Source organism: Episyrphus balteatus, chromosome 2 (assembly GCF_945859705.1).
Source record: "Episyrphus balteatus chromosome 2, idEpiBalt1.1, whole genome shotgun sequence".
Classification (NCBI taxonomy): Eukaryota; Metazoa; Arthropoda; class Insecta; order Diptera; family Syrphidae; genus Episyrphus; species Episyrphus balteatus.
Genome location: NC_079135.1, coordinates 43,191,901 through 43,217,427, shown reverse-complemented (window position 1 = coordinate 43,217,427; position 25,527 = coordinate 43,191,901). Strand labels below are relative to the sequence as shown.

The 25,527-nt window shown below is 28.3% G+C and overlaps 1 protein-coding gene across 2 annotated transcripts in view; it reads left to right on the top strand.

Annotated features, from left to right (window-relative positions):
* Positions 1-24,600, top strand: part of LOC129909221 (multiple inositol polyphosphate phosphatase 1-like) — a 29,911-nt gene extending 5,311 nt beyond the window's left edge. For both annotated transcript variants that reach the window (XM_055986257.1, XM_055986258.1), the window contains exons 2-9: positions 19,857-20,042; positions 20,099-20,190; positions 20,257-20,403; positions 23,176-23,265; positions 23,343-23,590; positions 23,657-23,756; positions 23,817-24,142; positions 24,197-24,600. In XM_055986257.1, coding sequence (XP_055842232.1) covers positions 19,859-20,042; positions 20,099-20,190; positions 20,257-20,403; positions 23,176-23,265; positions 23,343-23,590; positions 23,657-23,756; positions 23,817-24,142; positions 24,197-24,434 — 1,425 coding nt within the window. In that variant the 5' untranslated portion in view covers positions 19,857-19,858 and the 3' untranslated portion in view covers positions 24,435-24,600. The remainder of the gene's footprint in view (positions 1-19,856; positions 20,043-20,098; positions 20,191-20,256; positions 20,404-23,175; positions 23,266-23,342; positions 23,591-23,656; positions 23,757-23,816; positions 24,143-24,196) is intronic.
* Positions 24,601-25,527: the final 927 nt, after the last annotated feature.

The following is a 25,527-nucleotide window of genomic DNA, read 5'->3' as shown; positions in this document are numbered from 1 at the left end:
TGAATAAATAGAAACCCTGTCTAAAACCTCCATTTGCTCTAAAAATCCCTCTTAAAAGGTCGAATTTGGTGTTTTAACTAAAACGACTTTTAAATTTAATGATCAATTAGTTAATGATGCCAAACTTCAAAAAAGTCCTTAAAAGAGACTGAATTAAACGAATTTGGTTTTTAATTTTAAAATTCCCTTTTTTAATGGCGATTTAAGTTTAATGGAGAGTCAATAAATTGGGCCTTAGATTTTGAGATATCAAAAATTTCTTTTTCCAATTTCTTTGAGAAAAATATTATTAAAAAAAAAATGTAAATATACTTAAGACGATCAAATACGGCGTTTTGAGATTAAATAAGAAGTTTTGCAATAGGGGTATTCACGACCCGGTTTAACAAAAAGGTGTAAAAATGCAAAATTTTGTTTTCTACTACCACAACACAATAGACAAATTTTGCAATAGGGTTGGGGTATAGCAAAAGTGTAAATGTGTAAACAAAATGTTACACTTTTGCACTTTTACAACGATACAAGACCATTTGCATCGAATTGTGAATACCCCTAATAATTTAACAGTGATGTAATTGGAAGTCAAAATACTAAAAAAATGATCTAAAGAATTCTGAATTGGACTAAAATCCGAAAAACAAAAACTATCCCAACCCTCATCGTCAGCTTAGGCTCTTACTCAAACAAACCCAAACAGCTGTTTCAGAATTTGGAGGGGACTCGAGCATCTGTGCTGCCTCTAAATCTCTAAGATTTACGAACAAGTTTCAGTTAATCATGTAAATTATGATGAAATCAGCTAAATAAAAACATGATCTTGAAGGCTTGGGGGGGGGCTTGAGCCCCCTGAGCCCCCCCCTCAATACGCCACTGCGCATTGCCTCTATATTCGCCACCTGATTCACTATTTTAAACTTTAATAATTCATTTTTTCTATTAAAATTTGCAATATTAAAAATGAAAGATCCTTCAGTTCTGACAGGTCGAAGTAATTTCGAAGTTTTTGAAATCGATCGAAATGGAGAACATGCAATTTCATTTCTCGTGAAATTGGAAAGTGCACAGAGAAAAATAGACCACATAAAATAGAACAAAAACAATAAGATTTCTCTATGGTTTTCATCCAAGAAGGAAACCTTATTAAAACAATCGGGTTTTCCTTATTGTTTTAAAATCTGCAAAAAAATAAAAAAAACGATGACCAGGCTGGGAATCGAACTGGAAACTTCAAATCATTAGTCGCACACCTTACCACCTGAACCAACCTGCCATGAAAATATTGATCGCGATTTTTGTTCTAGTGCTAACTTGCAAAAAAAATCAACTTTTCAGTCAAATTTTAATAAGATTTTCTCTATAAAAATAATAAGAAATCTCCTTAAAAAAACCTTATTAATCGTTGATTTTAATAAGATTTCCTTATGAAATGTATGGACGGTAAAACAATATGGCAATCTGTTAGTTTTTAGCGGGTCATATTTTTCTCTGTGTGATTTCAATTCACTTTCGATCGAATTCCGGAACATGTGCGCCTATGCCATTTTAGCCGAGTGATAAGAAGGTCATTTTGCCGGTTGAGGTTATGATCTATGATTTAATATCGAAAAACTGAAATAGTTCTGGGCAACTTATTTCAGTAAAATAATAAGCAAAACTTCATAGAGATTTTTGTCAGAAAATTTTTGAAAAAATTTATTGGGTCAACTTTTTGAGATGGGTGGAACACTTACAAATTTCTCTGCAAGAGAAAACATATGATATTAATAAATAATTAAAATAACTTAAAAAAAAGATATACAAATTTGGAGTCTAATTCATTATGTCGGATAAGCTATCATAAGACCCTTTACACCTGAATGAATTTGACTAAAACTTAGATACATTTTATACATAATATGATAGAAATAAAAAAAAAAATTGATGTAATAAATAAAATAAATATTTATGCAGATAAATAACGCAGCACACAATATTTCATGTTGTTCCTTTCAATTTAAAGCTTTCAACCAAAAGTGTTTATATAAACTTTCGGAAAACAAAGATCTACAATCGCAAAATTGAAAATTCAACCGCATTTCAGATTTATCTATTCTCTACCGGACACCCGTTAAAACTCTTACCGCTATTTTACCAAGAAATTGAATCACTTTGAATAGCAGTCTTTCATTCCAAAGAAGACTTTCTTCAAACACAGCTTATAAATAATGTAATTACCTATTACATATTAATTTAAGTAATTTCTTGGTTCAGTGGACAGTATGCGACTTGGAAAAAAAAACTCTTTTTAATTTTCTTTTGTTGACTTTTTCCTTCGAATTAAGAAATAAGAGGGTTAAAAAGACAAATAACACATATTTTTCGACCCTCTTAATTATATCTAATTGAGTGAACAAGCAAAGTAAACTGTAAACATGCACAATAATTTGTAAAAGTGGATAAGGGTTAATGGATATACCATATTGTGAGTACCTATATTTTACCAGTAGGTACGTTATTTTTTTTTAGAAAAAATAATAAATCAAACAGTCCTTTTAATCGAATGGGTGGCCATCATTTTGGATCTTCCATCACCACCGCCAACATAAACAAAAACAACAACATCAACACATTTTAGTGATGCTATCAGTCTTGAGTCTTTTACTATTGCGCTGTATGATATCCCGCAGCAAAACCGATATCCGCCACAAATAGAATTAATATTCCAAGCAGTTCGATTAGGCATTTATTTTTCTTTTTTTTTTATAGAGAACTGCCCTGCGATGCGATCTAACAGTCAGAACAAAAGATGCACTTTAGGTCTAGGCTTCACTTTTATTTATTATTATTTTTTTTAAAGATAATTCATGAATAAAATACATTTTAAATTAAAATTTCGTCAATGTGTGAGAAAGTTTGGAATTAATTTGGCGATAGGTACCTATTCAACAAAGGTGATTTGTGATATGATAATTAAGTGACAGTCAGTATTAACTGATAACGATGGAACGATGATATCTTTCAACAACAATACTTACTTAGTCCTAAATAAATCGTTGATATATCATTTACATAAACCTTTCAAAATTACAACATTAGCTTTTAATAATAACATCGATTTTGCACTACCCAATATGAAAACATTGGTTAATAAAATTTGCCTTTTAACGCTAATCAATTCTTATGTTTGTTTATAGATTGCGACAATTGAATATAATGATACAGATAACATACATATTTCTCTATTTTTGAGAAAATACCTTTCATCTTTTTTATTTATGTACTTAACTATTTATTAAAAAAAAAATGTATCAAAAATTTGTTTAATTTTAGCAATTTTCTCATGGATGATAAAATCCACTTAATGAATCGTGCCAAATCAAGGCCAAATGTGAGAAGAACAAAACCAATTTTAGCGCTTTTAATTTAAAAAAAAAAAGAAGAAAAAAAAATAATCATTACCTAATGCATTTTAATTTTCCAAGTCACGATATAATTTATTTTAGTTTCTTTTCTGACATAATTTTTGTAAGTTATTTAGTCATGTGTGTGAAAATGTGGGAGGTCTTTTCTTTTGTGCAGTATTTTCAAAAAGAAATTGGTCATAAATATTTTTTTTTTATAAATAATTTTATTTATGAAAAATAAATATAGTTTTCACTTTGACATGAAATATTATTTTTAAGAATTTTACAAAAATTAAATCTTCAAAGTAAAATGCATTAATATTTTTGTGAAGCATAAAATTTGTTGTGTATATTTTTGAAAAGCTTTATTTTATGTTTAAATTTTCTTATAAAATAATTGTAATATATAAATCTTAATCATCCAACTGTTGTCAAATATTAATTGATTGGGAGACTTTTCAATTTAATTGAATTTGATTCTATGATCGTTTCGATTGATAAGTTTAAATATCATTTTGTATAAAGTTTAGACGAATGATTATTTGAAATTTATGTTTTCAAGATCAAAAATCACTCTCTAAGAATTATGAAGCAAGAAAATATTCTCATCTCAAATTATTGTTATGTGGAATTTTTTTGAAATTTATTTTTCAAAAAATAAAATATAAAAACTATTTGTTTCTTAATTCAAAATTTTATTTTTAGAATAATTGTTTGTTTTATAAAAATAAATAAAATTATGTTAATCTGTTGTAAAAAAAAATTAAAAGCTCTATGGGGAAAAATGCGGTTTTCATCAAAAAATAAAAGTGTTTGACGGGTTATAACACTAAAATAGGCGATGTAAAAAAGTAGTTTTTGAGATTTTTTAAATTGAAGAATGGTGGTAGCAAACATTTTTTGAAGTTTGTTATACCAGAGACTTCAAATATTAAAAAATTAAAATATCAAAAATTGCCTTTTTTTACAAGACGCGTACGGAGACGCCATTTTGTTATATTTTCTAATGATTATTTTTGTAGTTATTACACTTTTTTTTTTCTGCTACGCTTTAAGAAATATACACGTCAACATTTTATAAAAAAAGGAGTGGTTTTTGAGAAAATTAAAAATTGGAGGGTACCGTTATTAATGGCTTTATGACAATAAGTCAGAAAATTGTTAAAAATATAGCTCTCACTGTTTCGAAGAAGATTTCATTAAGTTGGTAAGTCTATTATGTAGAAGACATTTTTCGTGTTCGTTTATTTCTCGAGTAATAACGGTCTTTATGTTTTTTAGGTGTTATTGTTTTTGTTTATATAGATAAATAGATTAAATACGAGTTTTAAGGGCGCATTTTCTTGAAATTTGGTACCTACAGATGATTTTTTCGTATTTTCCAAAGTTGTTTTTTTTTTTTTGTTTTTCAAAATCTCACTTAAAAAGTGTGCTTCTCATAGAAAATGTTTGAGCTATTGCAAGTTTCTCAAAAATGACTCTAACGATTTCGATTAAACTTGGTGTAGGTACATAATGATCTAAGCTATTACAATCAAACTGCGGTTTTAGTTTTTTTTTTTAAATAAGGATAGTGGAAATATGGCGTTAACATTTTTTGCGAAAACTGACATTTAGATTTTTTACTCATATCTCGTTTAAGGATGAACCGATTTTGTCTAACTATACACCGATATTAGAATTCATATAAAAAAATCATTTAAAATTTTTGTTTTTTTGTTTTTTGAAAATTAGAATAAACACAATCCCTTTTAAAAGATAAGAAAAATCGTTAAAATTCCATTGGGAAGCTAATATTTATGTACTTTTTGTGCATTTTTTCTAACGTGGACTTCAAATAAATCACTTATTGTTATCCTTAAATGACTGAAAAATAAACAAACAAACAAAATATGTGTTACAATTTCCCTCCACATATTTTATTCTAAATATGTACTTCAATTGTCATTTAAATTTATAACACACAACTAGCTCCATATTTAAGTTTTTTTTCCGGAATAAAGAAAAATGTGGGTCACTCAAAAACGCAATCTATACGAACCTACTATAAATCCAACTCGTGACCTTACACCCTTTAAGCATTTTTCCATTGCAATATCTCTATCAAAATATAATTAACAGCTATCGAGGGTGTGCATTCGAAGACGAAAAAGAAAAAAACAAAATGAGAAGCATTAATCTAAATACTTTGTTTATTAGGAATGGGTCATTGTCTAAACACATTAACGTCTAAACACGTTTAAATTGTGTTCTACTTTTTAGCGTTAACGTCTATGTGTAAACAATTCACAAGTCCATAGGTAAACTCATAAAGCATCGTATTATTATGCAACTAAATATTTCCAATGCCCCCATGCAGCGGGGATGAAGAAAAAAAAAAATTAATGCATTTGCTGTCTTTCAATTTATTGGATATATGTATGTTATCTACCCTCTATAGAAAACGACTTGTCTGGTCTTCCGAACTCTATCATAGATCGTTTAGAGAAAAAAAAAAACTTTAAAAAATAAACAACAAGCTCACCGCAACACCCCCACACACTGTCTTCGTTTTCTTAAAAATATTACGTCAGAAAAAGAAAAAAATAAGCGATTCTTTGTGACACAGTGACACACCGAACGACCAATATCGGACCGGCTGATTCATGTCAAGTTGATTAACCTTAAAAAAATATTGTCGGGGTACCTCCAAGATACAGCTAAATCTATGTGTACAATTATACGTACTCGCAGTATTACGTTTTGCAAACAAGAATTTATTATTGCTCTACAATTTGTTTGGTTCTTTCTGTTTTTAATTTATGAACTCCCGTATGGAGATGAATATCTAATAATTTTATCTAACTGTAAGTGAGTTTTATTGATGAAAGATGCGCAATTTGAATGTGCTTTTTATGTAATTACAAGTGCTTCTAATTGCCCGATCAAATGTAATATATGTTTGACAGGAGGCAGGGTTGCCAACTCTATTTGCACATTGATGAATTACGTGATTAATATTGTTTCAGTTATAAAATTCTGTATATTTTTTTTAAAGATGCACCAAAAAAAGGTGTGTTTTGATTTGTTGAGAAACAAAATTATGCAAACAAATAATGAAACTATTCGTATAAAAATTGTAACTTACAGAAAAATTACAATTATTTGAATAGATAATTGTCACTATCGATTGATTATAATATTTATTTGTTTATTTGTTATTGGTGTTGATTAATATTTTTGACCTATCAATCAAAAATGATTAATGTATAGATTCTAGATTATTTTGAGTAGTAGCATTCTGGCTGTCTGTCATGCATCACGTGTCAAATTGACAAATAATATATATTCAGGTGTGGTTTCATACTGACAATAGCTAGATGAATATTAATGATACATTTTACATCGTAGTTTCTTCCAGATGATTAAGATGAATGCAAATAGATTTATAGACGTGAGATATTTTATACAGTTCACAAACCTATTGGGGTGAATTGGTGAATCAGAATTTTTGGTAATTCTTTAAATTCTCAGAGTACTTGCTGGATTTCTTTTGACCATTTAAATGCTAGTACTTTGAAGAATTGCTCTCGTTTCATTCGCTTTCGGTTCTATTCGTCTAAGGCCGTGTGTGAATTGCGTTAAATAGTTAACACCGTGTAAAATTTTTGACACTATGGAGGTGAATACAAAATTTTCAGCCGATAAAAATTTAATGGGCTCTGGGACCTAGTTAAATTAGGTTAAATTTTTTTTGCAGATGGTTTTGTTTTTTTTATTAAAAAGAAGTTTTATGGCAGAAAAGAGGCAGAAAAAAATATTAAACAATAAGCCATACAGCTGAAATTTTTGTATTCACCTCAATAGCGTAAAAAAACACAATTCACACACGGCCTAAGAATGTACCTAATTTGTTAAATTATAATTCCATCTTAAACTTGAAATAAATTGACTGATATACATCTATCTTAGAGATATTTTACCCAACTGGAAAACCTTAAATGATGATTGGTCTTAAGATTGTACCATTTCTTTTTTACTTTTTAATAAAAACTTCCAAGTTCTTAACGCCTCTAGATCTGTTTTGCAATAGACCACACATTGGGAATTTACTTCGAATACCGGAAAAACAATCCGGTCATAGTAGAAAATTTCATATATACAAATTGTCATTACGATACGAATTTTGTGATTATTTTTTTCGTGATTCGTAGAAAATTTCCGGTACGAATGAAATTCGTGTTTAATCTCAAAAATCTCGTTTGGGGTTCAAGGTACCTACTTCAAATTGCTTTATTCAATACTTTATGAAAAATTAAAAAAAAACAACACTCCTAAAATGAAAATAGAAAACACAATTTAAATAGTACGAGTATGAGCTATTTTTATTTCAATAATTTTTATTAATAGATTTTTTACAAAATTGAACACATTTTTTTCAAATAATTTTAGACAAAATTTCGTTTGTGAAATTGTTTGTCTGAGTTACATATATTAACCTCCTGAACGCTCAGCATGAACCAAAAAGCAGGATAGTGTTTTAAATGATTTTTTATAGTCCTTAGGATGTTAATTTTGAAAAAATTGTTTCATTATTGAAGAGTTTCCAAGCTGGGGTAAAAATTCCCTTTAAAAATTCTGCTTTCAAAGTTTCAAAATGCTGCTTTTGCTGTTCGCATTGAAAATCGGCACTTGTATATTTTTCGAGTAGAGACTTTCTTGTAGATAGAATTTCTTGATAGAATTAGAAGTACGAAGATCCGAGGAAGCTTTCATGTTAAAAATACCATCTCTAAAAAAATTTAACACGTTTAAAGGAGAGATCCTGAGAACCCCGTTGAAAAGGCAATATCATAAAACGTTTCAACACGAAATATAATCAAAGGTAGGTCTAAAAACTTTGGTTCACATCAACAGCTCCATGGTGCACCACACTACCCCATTACTGATGCTAGTCGATTTCACTTAATTTCCCATATGCTTTATAGACCGCATGCAAACATTAGCAACATTATTATCGTCTAAGTTTTCACATAGTGATTATTTTGAAAAATAATAATTATCACATAAATCAAAATATACAACGGAGGTGATTCCAGTTTAAGAACTGCAAAAGATCTTTATATTTTATCCCTAATTCAAAACATAATCATTTAAACACAAACTTTGAGAGCCTTGAATTACATGATATTACATACCTACATATAATATTTAAAAATTCCTTAAATGTATGATTGCTTAAATGATGAAATTTTTAGAATTCATAGTCCCTAAATGACGTACCATATCTAAATTTGTCCAATGTTTGAAGAATTTTTCACTAAATAAAAAATGTATACCCTTCATTTTTTCATCATCACATAACTTATCTAAAGCTAAATTATATTCTAAACACGTCTTTCCAATTACCCGCATAAGGAAAAACACTTGTAACTATCCCCAGGAAGGGAGAAATTTACGTCATAATATAGGAAGTAAAACATAAGAAGTATAATCACACGGACATGCCGCCAGAACTATTCCTACATATTGAAACATAAAAAAAACCTCTCCAGACAATAGCTTCCTGACCAATTACCACCCGCGTTTGCGTAAGTGGCAATGCCATTTTATTATTCGTGACGCAATATGAAAACTATAAAAAACTTAATTAAATAAAAAAAAAACATACTTTATCCTACCCTACCCTTTGACTTGAATTTCCAATTGAAAATTCGTAATTATTTAAGAATAATATCTAAAATTAAAATTCCTAAAGTGTATATGGATGATATCATGCAATCAATATTAATTAAAGATCGAATTCTACAACAAACAACCCGCACATGTTTTTTTTTCATAATTCAAATTCAGTTTCTATAAAAAAAATTATGTTAATTTTCAAAAAAAAAAAAAAATAATAAATGTTTGTTTTTGAATATTTCTTTTTGTTTTTACAGCCTTCAAGAAAGTGTCTCCCAAAAATTGATATAGGGTTATTGCTCTTTAAAATTTCCCGCTAAATATACATAAATAAAAGAAATAAATAAACCAAAATGAACTATCAAACTATCAAGGCGAATGTTTATTATTATTTTAATTTTTTGCTTGCTGCTGCTGGCTGACTTTGAATAAAAATACTTTGGTTTTAGTATAAAATAACTTTCGATATAGAAATGTTTAGGAAACATTGCCAACTGGAACTATTTTCGGCACAGTGTTTAAGTATTTCAATATCAATTTGTTTTGATTTTATTAGAATATATAAAAATATAGTTGGCAGTTGACAGCTGACAAGTTGAATATACAACACCCAGGCGACAGATGTTTTGAATTTTCATTTTCAAAAACTTAAAATTTTTCACAAAAACAAGAAAAAAATTAATATGAATTTACTTGGTGGTACAAAATTTATTGTATTACAAATTACAATATTCAAGTACATAGATAAATTTTTGTTTATATTGAAATATTTATTTTAAAGAACTTTGGCAAAGTGAATTTGTCTTCATTTGTCTTAAAAGTTTTCTTTTCGCCGTCATGGGAAAAAGTATAAGTACTTTATCCGGAATGGGTCATTGCCAGATTTATCAGTCGATTAAGAAGCTCGAATTTTGAGAAATATAAGTTCTTAATTGCGTCTATCAAGTAAATTTACAACTTTTGATATCATTCGACCATTATACAGTGATGAGGCAACTCAATCGAAGATGAGGAAACAAAGCTTGTAGGCGAAGGAAGTGAAAGAGGGTAATATATTAAACCATGTTTTGATTGTCTCAGTGTATATGATCATGATCACCCATTGCAACTAGACTTTGATGTTCGAGCTGAAGATGTACTTTATAACTGACAGTTCATCGAACAAACACAAATACCCTTGAATGTGTCGTTTGTTATCAATTTTCTGACATCGGATCTAACCTCTTTTTTGATGAGTTTTTAAAGACTCAGACAATCGCCACAGATTGTATAGTAATTATGAATGAGAAATATTCCCACAGTATGCTAAATGATTACAGAATTTAAAGGGTTACCGTAGCGTTATAAGAAATTAAATGCAATGAAAAATCATTTCAGTTCAATTTTTTTTTAATTAATACTAAAAATCAATAGATAAAATTAAATAAATTAGAAGGTAATTTTTGCCTTAATAACTAGAGCTGTTAATTCGATTTAAGTTATATATTGTTATACAATATTGGAACGCATTCATATTTTTAAAGGCAAAATTTAATGCTCCAATCTTCGGAAATGTTATAAGAGCTAACATTAACAAGACGAACAATTTCATATTGCTAGTATTTACTTTTCTTTATGCATACGGGCCAAAATTTCAAGTAATTGTCAAAAACCCGTTTTTCATTGTTTTAAGGCTTCAACTATTTTTTACTAAGGCATTCTTCGTTGATTTTGAAATGTTTTAACAGATTTAAATGGAAGAGTATTTTTGTTCTTTTATGAAATATTTGGGTGTAGAGTTTTTGGATTGAATCTAAAAGTTTAGCATTTCTTCCACTTTTTTAAAATTCGGAGACCCTTTTAAGCTATATCTTAAGCTTTAAAAAAAATCTCAAATTTTAATACATAAATTTAAGTAGGTCCGGTCAAAAGTACTGGCACAAAGTCTAAAGAAATTTAAAATTGGAGAAAATTTGACGAGGCTAGAATTTTAGGTCTAAAAACCCGTATTTCGGTCCTAAGTTTTAAAATTATGTAAAATGATGTCAATCTATTGATTTTTTATTAAACTGAAAACTTTTAATGTAATGATTATTTCACGAATTCCAAAGGGAAAATTTAAATAATAATTTAACCTTTAAGCCTAACTGCCATTCACTCAAATGAAACTTAATAATTGAAGCTCTACATAAAAACTATCAATGGTCTTATGCATGTTTAATTAACATTGTTTATGTGTCTTATAGCCTGTTTTCACTAGCCTAAATGAGGTAATTTCGCAAATTAGCTCATTTAGAATGTTAAATGAAATAATTTCCTATATGATTTGACATTCGAAATGATATAATTTGCGAAATTACCCACTTAGGATAAAGTGAAAACAAACTATTATGTGTATTCCTGTGTATGTGTTTCATGTTACTCCAATGCTGTTAATTGCACTGAATCTTGTAAAGTTATGTTTATTGTATGTAGGGGAAGTACGTCCAATATGACATACCATAAGCTTTTTCGTCAATAAAATAATGCCCGTGGTGTATAACACAATCTTTGCATTTTTTATTCATTCTTTATATTATTAGGAATATTTTATAATAGTTTTTGTATTAAAAAAATAAATAAATTTAAATAAATTAAAACTTTGAAAAAAAAGTATCAAAATTCATTTTGTCCATATGGCATGGACAAAATGACATAGGTTATATGGACAAAACGACATATGGCATTTTATATGAAAAAAATACAAAAATTAGTTGGCAAGTGTAGATTTTCAAAGGAAAGCTACTTTGAATCCACCTAATCCTTTGTATAGGACTTAAAAAACTTGGTGTCCAGTATGCTTCACCTTAATGTAGCCTGCGGGACACCGAATGTTTTTGATGTTGCAAACCCGCCCATTTTGTTTTGATTAGCAGCTTCAATGGCCCCCGCATAGCCTGAACCATGATCGGCGGTCGGAAGTTCGCTTATACCCATATATTTGACATATTTAAAGTTAAAATTTAAAAAACAACAACAATTTCTATGAAGTTGAAGGTATGTCGTTTTGGCCATAGGTAGGGTATGTCATTTTGTCCATATCGTAGTTTTGATACATTTTTATACAAAACACTGTTTTCAACCCTGATTTCATAAAAAATATTAATAAGTTTTTAACTTTAAATTGTAAACTGTCGTTATACCCAATAAAATATTCAAAAAAAACTACATACAACTCCCAAAATAACAAAATTAGTCCAACCCCATAAAAAATACAATAGCTCCTATAAACACACTTTACTTTATATTTTTGGTTTGGGGCTGTCAATTGAGTTGTTATTTTGACAGAATTTCAAAAATCATTGGTTTCACCTTATAAGATAGGAGGTAGGGTTACATGTGGTACACATTTCAAGTTAAGGCTGGTATGTCATATTGGCCGTGTATGTCATTTTGGACGTATTTCCCCTACTATATCACTTAAAAAACTATTTCAAGAAAATTTTGTCGTAAAATATCAATAATTATGTAGATAGATCATATATAATTTTTTTTAAATAACTTAAGTTTTCAATTGAAAAAATAGTACGCATACGCCATAGTGAACCATTTTGGTAAATTTTTTATATGGTAATATAGCTTTTTTTCTTTTGCTCTGTGAATATTCATTAATTTAAAAGCAATTTTTCTAATTTATTGATACTAATACTATAACCTACATAGTTATTTCTTGTTTTCGACGTTTTGAAGAAGTTTTCACTTCGATTACAAACGATTTCAAAAAAACTATTATAAAATACAGTGATTTAATTCCGCGAAAAGAAAAACTCAAAACCTCTTCCCTGCGAACCTCCCATCGCGATATAAAATTTAGATACACGGTTAAAAATTCTGGAGTATTTTTTCATACAGCTCTTATATTAAAACAATTTTCAATACAAAAAATTTACATTTTAATACTTCCAAAATATGAAAATTATTTTTAATCTTTTTTGTATTAAATTTCAATATAAAATGTGTCCCAAAAGTCAACGTCAAAATGAAAACGGTAGATAGGTTAAGTGGTGACTGTTATCCGAAAAATAAGACAAAAAAATCGCAGCCATATATTTTGGGAGTTATGGGCATTCGAAAAAAAAATCGAAAAAATGGTCACCCTGTGACATTCTTTCATGTGCCGTGGCTACAAATCTTAAGTTTTCTCAATTTTTTCTTTTGATACGGAACCTTGAATAACCCTGCTAACAGGTGCATTCAAATATTTTAACTCAGCTGCATCAGTTTTAAAGCAAATTTCACACAAATTTTACATGACCCTAATTCAATAAACCGTAGTGTAAAAAAATGCACTACGACATTTCGGCAAGTTACCTCAAAAGTTGGTGTGTTCAATTCTCTTTTGAAATTGGTATAACATTGTTGAGAATATTCCATAAATAACGGAAATAAAACTATTTTTCTTAAAAAATCCGACTTTTTTTTTATTATATTATTTAATTTTTGTACCCTTTTAGAACTGAATTTGCGTTTTTAGAAGTAGTAATGTGCAGATTTTTTAAAAGATAAACAAGCTTAAACAATACTCTAAAGGTAGACAACGTTTGAGCATAGGTTTATTAATTAAAATAACACTGGTCAAGAAGGTTTTTGCCACAAGAAGCAAAATATACTTTTCTAGTAGTTTTTGGGGTGCTGAATCCGAATATGAAGTCAGAAAAATTTGATTGGCCTTCGTTTTTGAAATATTACCGTTATAAAATGTCAAAAAACATAATTTTGGCTGTTTTCGAGGTTATGTTTTTATGTGGAGTAATTAATTGTGAATAAATTTGTAACGGTGCATATAAGAGCTTGTTTTATTCTTTCAAAAAATGTTTAAATCTTTCCGATATCTCTTTTATTGCCCGAGATATTTAAAATTTAAGTAGCTGTCTTTGAATCAGAAACAACACTGGCCAACCAAATTACACTTTTTTTTGCCACAAGAATCAAAATATACTTTTCTGAAGGTTTTTGGGTTGCTGAACTCGAATCCACAATCAGAAAAATTCTGTAAGCCTTCGTTCTTAAAATATTACCGTTATAAAATGCAAAAAAGGGTTTTTTATAACGGTTATATTTCAAGAACGGAGACTAATAGAATTTTTTGAGATTGCGGATTTGAGTTCAGCAACTCGAAAACCTTCAGAAAAGTATATTTTAGTTCTTGTGGCAAAAATTCTGTGACCAGTGACCTAAACTTTAAATTAAGTTTAGTTTCCCTTTGACTTATTAAATGAAACTTAAGATATCTCGAGCAATAAAAGAGATATCGGGAAAATTTAAACAGTTTTTGAAAGAAGAATATCTGTTCTTATAATAACCGTTACAAATTTGTTTATAATGAATTACCCCACATAAAAACAGAACCTCGAAAACAGCCAAAATAACGTTTTTTGACATTTTCTAACGGTAATATTTCAAAAACGAAGGCCAATCAAATTTTTCTGACTCCAGATTCAAATTCAGCACCCCAAAAACTACTAGAAAAGTATATTTTGGTTCTTGTGGCAAAAAAAAGTTAGATTTTGTTGACCAGTGTAATAGAAAAACATATCCTTTTGTTCTTTTTAAAAAGTCATTTTAAAAAAGAAAAAAAAATTCATTGTTTGAGGTACCTCTAAAAAAAAAATTAAATCAAAAACTGTAAATGTGTACTAATTTGAAGGCGCTTTGTATTTTTTCGAGGCAATACATTGCAGATGAATTTTGATCGGCGCAGTAAGATTTTACAAGCCACAGTTTGTGAATCAGAATAGAGACAATAATATCACCATTATTATATTATTTATGACTTATATTTATTTTCAGTGATGAGTTTTGGAGAAGAACACATTTTAACATTAAATACATGATTTTACCCAAAAAGTATTGAAAAATACTCCAGAATTTTTAACCGTTTACAACCTTTTTGACACACCTAAATATAACAATTTCTAACTCTACAATTTCAATGAAAAACAGTGTACCTACTATAAATTTTAACACGTTAACAATTTTTCAAAACAAAAGAGCGATTACATGTTTTGTATAAATAATGTTTCACTAATGTCTGTAACCATAATGAAACTTTATTAAGAAAATATCCAATGATTTAATAGCCACCTTTTTATATATACGCTCTAAATAATTTCATGGTAATTTCTGGCCCTTATCTTCACCCTATTATTCTTTTATTCACATGTCAACTTGATTAATGTCATAATTAATGAACAACATTGTCCTGCCCACTTTCTTTTGAGCTTATCACTTAAGCAGCAGTAAATTATTAATTGGCTTGAACATATCAATTAAATCACATAAAATAAAATTTTCTTTCTTCTAAAGATACCTATATGTAAATTCTACATTTGAATTGAGGACCACCTTTTTATTTTTAACATTTTTCAAAATCCTTACACTTCTACTAAAAAAACAAAAAGCTTCACCTAATTTAGTAATTAAATCTAATGGCTTCAATCAAGCCAAAGGCTACACACATGAAAAAAGTCCTTGGAATGTGTTACCAGCAAACAACTTTGCGAATGAGGACGAATCAATATTTTATGATGACCAATAGATCTTCGGTTTTAAAACTACGACCCAGACGAAAAAAAGACCCTTACATATACCAACTCCATGTGATGTTATCTATTTTTTTTATTCGTATTTGTATCATCTCATTTATGTATGTAGGTCACCAACTTTAACCCACCAGGACTATACTTTAGTGATTTAACTATCTCAAGTTCCGTGCTAGAGGACTAATAAATGGTCACGTCGTAATAGATAATACCGAAGGTCATCATTATCATCAGGGCAAAGTATAGCGTGTCTTGGTGGAAATTTATATATTTAGTTTTTTTTTACGCGCATTCAGTCATGTTGTGTTACTATATCCGCTGACTCCTTCTTATGGGCTTGGTCGAGGATTTTGTATTTTTTTTTTTTTGTTTTTCTTTCTATGTCATGAATGATGCACACATATGTATGTGATTCACTTTTGAGTTCAGCGAAATCTATTAGGTCAGGTCGGTCAACTTTGTGGTATGGGAAGAATTTGTTGTTTTTCGCAACACTGTTTTGCCTTATTGAATTTTTATGCCAGATACATGATGGTTTTTTTTCCATTGACTTAGAGTGCAGACGTGAACTAAATTGAAAAACGTTAATATGTATTTTTATATGTATATAAGGATTATTGTTTTGTCCTGGAGTGCAACATGGTTTTCTGTGTGACACGAATTTTATAATAAATTGATTTATTGTTCTTCATCGAACAAGAATGGTCATTTATTACATCGGGGTAATTGGTTGTTAAAACTTGGAAGGTAAAGTTAAAACGAATGACATAGTTTTTATAACATTATTGCTAGAATAGCTCTACGGAGTTGGTGTTTTAAGATCTATGAGTTTTTAAGGAGCAGTTGTCGTGCATATAAAAAAAGTCTCTTATAAAATGAAAATACACACATAATTTGTATGCATTTTAGCAGGGCTTGAGGAAGAACTTCTCTTCCACCCATGCCATTGTTACCTGTTCTTTAGGTACAGTGACGCTTTTAATAATGTTGTTTCTGGATTTCTGTTATTTTTATGCAAGCTCGAAAAATGAAGACACATTTCCGAAAATATAAATTTTTAATAAATAAAAAAAATTCATCGTTTTGTTTTTTGGAAACGGTTATGAATTTTTTTTTAATATTTTGGATTAATAAATTTTAATAAAATCAAATTTTGTTTGAAAAATTTTCGAACATTTTTATATAAAAAAAATATTAAAAAAAACGGTTCCAAAAATTAAAAAAAAAATTTCCAAAATTCTTATTCTTATGTTATGATCTCGATGTCTGTTGGATCATAACTCATGTATGTATTTGCATAACACTAGTGATCCGCCTGTGGGGTTCACCGCCGCCATGTGCAATGTGCAGTGAAAAAAAATATTACACATACGCCACAGTGACCACTTCAGATTATGGAAAAGGTTGCTTAGCATATTAAAGCTTTTTATGTAAAAATTCATGAAAGCACATTTTAAGTTTGATTTTATAAGAAATTAAGTAAATACACTAGCCCAAAATATTAAGGGAACAAGAAAAAGTCGTGATTTTTTTAGTGATTATTCCTCAGTAAAAAATGATCGCATCATGGCAAAACAAAAAGTATGTGAAAGCTACATTGTTTTATAATTTTAGGTTTTTGTGAGAAAATATTTTATTTCTAACGGTAAAATAGCTTAATCGTTGGAACTGTTCAAAAACCAAAATCTTCATTTTTTTTTTGTTTTTACTTTTCTAATAAAAAGTGGGAAATTTTTTTGTGATGAAATGATTATTATTTTTAGAAGGGTTATTTATTTGACTTCAAGATTCTTTTTGTTTCAAACTTTTACGATTTAAATACTTTTACGATGTAAATACTTAAAAAATATCATAAAATTTGGTATTACAAATAATAAAACGTCAATTTAATTGCATAAATCTTAATCAGAAAAATTGATTTTTCCCAAAAAAATTTGTTTTTTTAAATATATTTTTTGAAAATTATTTTTTTTTATAAAAAAATGTTTTGTTTTTACAAAATTTTTGTTGAAATCAGTTAAGTAATATGGGCATTCCATGAATAATGGTTACTTTTTATAACTAGGAAAAAGAGTAGGTAATAGATGGGATTTATTGCAATGAAAAACTTCTTTAGAGGCAGATAACTCTTTGTCAAGAGTTAACAAGTGTTTGAGAAATTAACTCCTAAATTTATATTCACCCAGCTTAACTTTTAAGTATAAAAAAAAGATTTAAGTAAAAATAAACGCTTCAATGGAAAGCTCCAATAACAGAATTGCGAGACCCACTTTTTGGCATTCTCTATTATCGTATTGTGATGCCTCATTGTTATCTCGAGTTTGATTTTTTTTTTTCGAATCCTGGTGGCTACTCATTCTTATTTTATTCTATATGAGTATTAGAAAAAAAAAACACGAATGTATGTATGAAGACTCCCATCCACTATTTACAATTGCATTCTGATCTGATTTCGGGAAGGGTTTACTTTGTTTAGTTTAACAACTTTGCATTTAAGCACAAATCACTGAAATGTTTCTGAAATACCATCAATCAATGGATTTTCCCTATTTCCTGTCAGCCAAAACTCTGAAAAAGATTCAGTATTTTTCTAGTTTGTTGTTCAAAAGCTTTCAACACTTATATACTTAACAATTGTTGGCACTTCAATTTATCCATTTTTAGAAATTACTTTGTGAATCTTTATGTAATCAAACATTCATACCTAATACGGTCTTGTTATAAATAGAAAATTTCGGTCTTTTTCTTTTGTTTAAAATATCGGTTCAAGGTATTATCATTTAGTATTATTTTTAAAACCTATTGTATTTTTATTTAAATGTGACGGCAACTTCTTAACGTTACGAACTATATACATACTATTGGCTTGTCCATATTAACAAACTGCTTTTTTGGCATCATATCATAAATATTTTACCAAATTTGTCATAAATCATAAGTCTCTTGAACTTAATCATGAATTATAATGAATACTATATCCAATTGACATATAATTATTATAAATTACCACGAAGCGCCATTAAAGAAGCTTTAAAAAAAAAAGAAACCAACAAGTTCCTTTATTCTCTATTGATATTAAAGTCAATAATAATAATAATTCAATTGTTGACAGTGGGGAATTATTTTTTTTCTTTATTATTTAACTTCTCTTTTTTTTTACCAAGCAACATGTATTTCCTCTTCACTCATGTACTATTAATACTTGTAGGTATGTTTTGTACCATATTTGTAAAGAACCATCAGAAAATAATATACGTCAGAAAAATGAAAACACGTGTTCTCGCTCGAATGAGTGTTTTTCTTTATTTTTAAATACCATTAATCCCACCAAAGTGTTTGCAACTCTTCTTTTTTACTCGATTAAAAAAAGAAATACTAATAAAATAAAGTGGCATGTGTGTCACATAGACCAATAACTTGTGTTTTTTTTTTAAGCGCCACGCTAGAGGCAGTTTTTATTTTTTGATTGGATATGGGGTTAATTGAAATTGAATTAATTAATTTATTGGAAAAATGAAATAGTTTGGCGCTTTTTGTTGCAGTCAAAAAGTGGCGGTTATTTTGAAGTTAAACATTGTAGATATACCTACTCAAATTAAGAGCTTCCATATTACGTTTCTATACGTTTTCGAATTTGTAATTTAGATTCATTATAATTTTTTTTTTTTAAATTTTTTTTGGTATAATTACATTTTTTAGACAAGCTTAATATAGAAAAACTAATTTGGTACCGCTTTTAAATCTCTCTATAAGAAAGGAGGTTACTGACCGTAACTTAACAATATTCTTCCTATTTAAACCTCTATGTAGAAAATTTTAGACACGCTGTGTTTGAACAATTTAATTGTAGGTAACTAACTATACACGTAATCGCTGTCATAATCCCTTCAGTGCGTGCAAATTATTTAGATTATAATTTGATGGTATGTTATTTTTTTTTTTTTTTTTGAATATTTAATATTCACAATTAAAAGTGTACCTGAGACAGCTTTTATGTTGTCTATTTTTTTAATATATTTAATTGAATTTCATTCCTATTACCATCAAGTTGTGTACCTTTTGAAATTAATTTGAATTTTAGAACCGAAATTAATTTGAAATTCTTGAATTTGACAGCGCTGCGACTTTTGATCATCTAAGTAGTTAGTTAAGGCACATTGATCTATTTTTTATTTGAATACAATTTTTTTTATATATAATTAATTTTTTTTGTAATGGAATCTTTAATTATTTAATTTACTTTTTTTTACAGAAATGAAAGTGCTTTGGATAACAGTGATACTAGCTTTAAGTCAATATGAAGCTTATGCTTCATCAGAATGTTGCGAAGAATACTGCTTTGGAACAGATAAATCTCGACCCCAAACACTTCGATTCACATCAAAAACTGCCTACACATTGGCAAAGGGCAATGATATCGAACGAAATATACTTCCAAGTAAGAAGAATAAATTTATAAAACTTTTCATTAAGGTTAAGCAATATATTTAATAGATTGCTCACCAACAAAAATGTGGACATTGACCAGACATGGGACAAGATTGCCATCAGCAAAAACGATAGGAAAAGCAGGTCATCTTGAAGAGGTAACAATTTTATTTACATTTCCTATTGTTTTTGAAATAAAAATATCAACATTTTTTATTTTTTAGATGCGAGATAAAATTGTAAATAACTATAAAGTTCTTAAAACAAAACCAGATACTGGTGCCTTATGTGCTGAAGATTTCTTTTCAATAAAAACATGGAAATTCAATTCAAGTATTACACCAGAAATGGAAAATATGTTGACTCCTCAGGTAAATCCTTTATTCACTTTATTTTAAATTTTATTTTATATTAATTTTATCTTATTTAACTTTCAATTAACGTTATTATTTACACTAGCCCAAAAAATTAAGGAAATTAGAGTTTTTGGATAGGCTGTATCTCAGTAAAAAAATGATCGCTTCATGACAAAACAAAAAGCATGTGAAAGCTACATTCTTCTAGTTTTAGATTTTTATAACAAAATACTTTATTTCTAACAGTAAAATAGCTTAATCTATGAAAATGTTCAAAAACCAAAATTTAAAAATTTTTTTGTTTTTACCTTTCAAATAAAAAAGTGTGAAAATTTTTAGAAAAGTTATTTATTTGGCTTCAAAATTCTGTTTGTTTCAAAATTTTACGATTTTTTTAGACTGCAATACCAGTCATCATACCAAAACTCATACTTTTGACTTTGACTATCAATATCTTAATAACGAATCACCTTACAGAAAATTCAAGGATACATTTAAAAAATTAAATTAAGCTAACTTTGTAAAAAAAAATGTTTTGAGATCAATTTAGAAAAGTAATCAAAATATTTTTACAGTTTTTTTAGAAATTTTTTTTGTAGAGAATTAAAGGAAATTTTTAAATTATAATCAAAAAGAGCCATGTCAGTGGTTTCGGAAAAATTGAATAGTTAAACAAAAATATAAAACAGCTACCTTCAATAATGACTTTTAAACAATTTTTTTTTTTCATCAAAAGAATGTTAGAATACACTGAACAAAACCACCTTAATTAAAGAAAATGTAAAATATCAACGCCCATTATATTTCAAAAGTCAAATATGTAAAGAAAACCACAATTTTTACGTGTTTTGTATATTTATATACTATTTTTCTATTTAGAAATATCTTATTTGTAATAAACCATTCGATAAACTGCCTTGTAAAGCTTCAGATTTGTTTCTCCTAGAAACAAAAGTATATTTTCTTATAGTTTTTGATGTGCTGAGTTAGAATCCAAACTCAAAAAAATTCTATCACGTCAGGATTTTGAGATATTCGCACTAAAGTATCACAAAATCAAGTTTTTTTTTTGAAAATCTCAAAAAAAATACTATATCTCAAAAACCAGAGCTGACCGACATTTTTTGAGTTCGAATTCAAAATCAGCACACTAAAGTCCATTAGAAAAGTATACTTTTGTTCTAGGGAGAAAGATATATTAATTTTAAGAGATCAGTTATTTTATGGTAAGATATGCCAAACCTACTAAACTTACTTAAATTAAGATATCTCGGAGATGAAAAGAGATATTGAGAAGATTGAAGCTGAATTTGAAAGAAAAAATAAGTTCTTAAACCGTAACAATTTTAATTGAAAAACATTACATTATGCTAAAATATTTCTTAGAAAACAGCAAAAAAATGGATTTTTCAGATTTTCTAACAGGAATATCTAAAAAACGTGACGTCAATTCTGACTTCGGATTCGGAATCAGCATACCAAAATCCTTTAGAAAAGTATAGTTTTATTTAAAGGAGGATTTTCTTGCAGACCAATGATATTAGAATTTGATTTTTTTTTAACAAAATCGTAAGAGCGATTTGAAAAAATTAGGTATGCTTTTATAAAATTGATATTGACAGCTACCGTCATTTTTGTTCCGAAAAAAAAAATCCAAATCACTCAATATTTAAAAAATTGTGGGAAGCCGTAATCAAATTAACCGTTGAAAACATATATAATTTTTAACAATTTAAGTTTCTTTTCTTAATTTTTTAATGTATTTTGCAACTAATTGATCGTATGAAACAGTGTCGCACAAATTTGTAGGGTAACATTCAAATCTATAAAGTGGGCATAAAATATTTAAAGGTTCATTATTTAGGAGTTTTAAGCAGAAAACCATTATTTTTGACTTTTGATTTTATGTCTTTGATATGCATCGTTAAAACTATGGCACTTTGTTTTTTTTTTCGAAAATTAATGAAAACATTCGCTCAATCGTCTCCAAATAAATAAAAAAAAAATCCTCTAATATTGTTCAGATTTTTATATATTTATACTTTTTACTCGCCCTGATCAAAATTAAATTCTTGTATTTGGATTTTGCGTCTGATTTTTTGAACATTTCTATAAATCTCCTTTACGGCTTAATCGATTTTGTTCTAATTTTGTAAAATTAAAGATATACAAAATTATCTTTAGTAATATTGCATTCGACGATATTATTAAAAATATATGCTTGAATCACAAAAAAAAAAAAAATCGAAAAGGAAATGCATACTTTTTTTCTTAAAATGAAAATAATTTCAATAATAATTTTTTAATTATTTTTGTTATTTTTCTTCGTTATTAAAAATTGAAATCTTTAACAAAATCTGAAAGTGGGTATTTGCTAAAACGAAAATAATACTTAATGCTTTCTAAAGAGGTATTGTATACAAAATTATTAAATTAAGACAGTGATTTTATGACTGGTACCATTAATAAAGGTTCAAGGTTTTGTTTTTTTTTTTACTTTATAAATAAGAACAAATTTGCGAAAGAAGACTAAAAATTTTAATCAAAACCGTTTAAACAATTTTTATGAAAAGTTAGTTTTTTTCATTTCCTATAGCGAATCTCCAAACCTCAAATTACCAAGTTTGAACAAAATCGCTTAAATAGTTACGGTTGTAAAATCAAGATATACAGGGACAGAGGCAGACAGAATTGCGGGACCAGCGCCACATTTTATTAAGATCTTAATAGTTTAAGCTGCCTTTCCTAAATTGTTTGTATTCATATTCTTTGTTTCTTTCTTTTTAGGGCTGGGAAGACTTAAAACTTTTGGCTAAAACTTATCAACGTCAATATCCAAATATACTTACCAAAGATTATAGACCTCAAAACTATTTGGTAAGCACTAAACAAAAAAATTGTATTTTATTTAAAGGATTACATTTTTCTATTTTTCTTTTAAAAAAAAAACACAGTTCCGTCGCACTGAAACCCAAAGAACTGAAGAAAGTTTCAAGGCATACGTTGAAGGTCTTTTCGGAACAAATGTTTGGCAAACAGTCCATGTATCACAACCAGATGGCAATGATACACTATTGCGACCATATGACTATTGTCCAAAATGGGAGGAAAACAATAGCCAAAAGGAAGGCACTGAATATATGATTTTCCAGAATTCAGCTTTAATGAACAAAACGGTTGCTGATGTGTCTACTAGACTAGGGTAAGCAGAGTATTTTTTCTGTTGCTTTCAAAAGTAATAAAAATAATCATCAACATTTTCGGTTAGATTCCAATACGCTTTAGATTTTAAAGATATCGAATTGATGTGGGATATGTGTCGTTATGAACAAGCTTGGAATGTCGATCGTACCAGTGCGTGGTGTGGTGTAAGTTGTAATTTAAAATTTATAAAAATACTTAAATTAAAGAAAATCTGTTTTTCGTAGGCCTTTACTCAGGCACAACTTAAAGTTCTTGAATATTATGATGATCTGAGATACTATAAAAAATCAGGATACGGAGCTGAAATCAACTCTAAATTGCCTTGTGAAATCATCAAGGACATGCTCTTTCACCTCAATAGCAAAACTCAGCCCAATGCAGTCACAAACTTTGCCCATTCGACTTTAATTCAGACAATGATCACTGCTCTAGGTTGGTATCAGGACAATGAAACTCTAACAGCTAGCAATTATGGAAGCATGGGCGACCGTAATTGGAGAATTAGTAAAATTGATCCGTTTGCTTCAAATTTGGTTGCAATAAAATATGAGTAAGTTTTCTGAATTCATTTTATTTTATAAATCTAATGTTATATTTTTTCTAGCTGTCCTGCTGATGGTGTTGATACTGAAAAGGTTCTATTTCTTCTCAATCAAAATGCAGTCAGCCTTAGTTGGTGTAGCGTGGGATTGTGCGATTGGTCTGCTGTCATGAAACGCTATAACGACTTTTACCACGCAAATTGCACAGAAACGTTCTGCCAATCGGGTGCTTCAAGTATATCGTACATAGCATCAATGGTGTCCTTACTAGTCGCTGCCATAGTTTACTTAATTTATTAAAAACAACAAACATTTTTGTTTAAGATCTTTATTTTTTACATGCCAAATCAAAGTTCTAGTTTTTGAACTCCATCGAATCAGTCCTCTTTTTCAAACAGTGGTGTATGAAGTTTTTTTTTAATTTTATTGTTAACGACTGCTTTAAATAAAAAGAATGTTAAACTAATATTTGTTTAGTAATTACAATCAAAAACAAAACACAAAAAGTGAACAAAATATTATAGGTATTTTATTTTTTACAACAATGACAACCAAAAACAAAACAATCTTTATTAAAATATAACAAAAAAATGTTGTAGCTTTCTATTGTAATAACGAAAACAAAAAGAATAAAATGCACTTTTTATTTTGACAAAATACAAAAATATATGTTTTATAAAAATTTAAATAATGATTTAGGAAAGACACATAAGAAATTTGGATATTTCAGTTATAAGTTTTCCGGACTTTTTAAACTTTAAAGATGGTTGATGCGTTTATTATTTATACTTAAAACTTATAATACAAGACTATTTTTCCAGTGGTATACATTTTCATTTACATATAGTACAGGTAAAATAGGCATTTAAAAAAAAATTGTTACAATCATGAAACTTGGCAAAAAGTTTCCTTTTGGGAAAAGAACCAAGGACAAAAAAGTCTATAAAAAAAAGTTGGGTGCAATCGTGCAATTGGTCCCAAAAAGCCAATGATTCATTTTATGTATGGTTTTAATGACAAATTAAACATTTATATATAAGTTCTTACACGTTTTACGCGAATTATTGGCTTTTTGGAACCAATTGCAGATTTTACTGTCTCTTCGAAAAAAACACCCTTTCACCAAAATTTTTTTTATGAAAACTCTTTATTCTTGCTTTCTATCCCAAATTCAATGTTTTAACCAAATTTCATCAGGGTGACTCATCATTTTTGTTTTCACATAAAAAAAAAAACACCCTTTTAACCATGATATCTTTATAGACACTTAAGATTCTTGTTTCTTATCTTAAAAGTAACATAATATTACTCTAGTATTACACACTTTTTCAAATATACCCATATTTTCTTTACTTCTAAAAAAAAACACCCTTTCAAATAAAAAAAATTTATA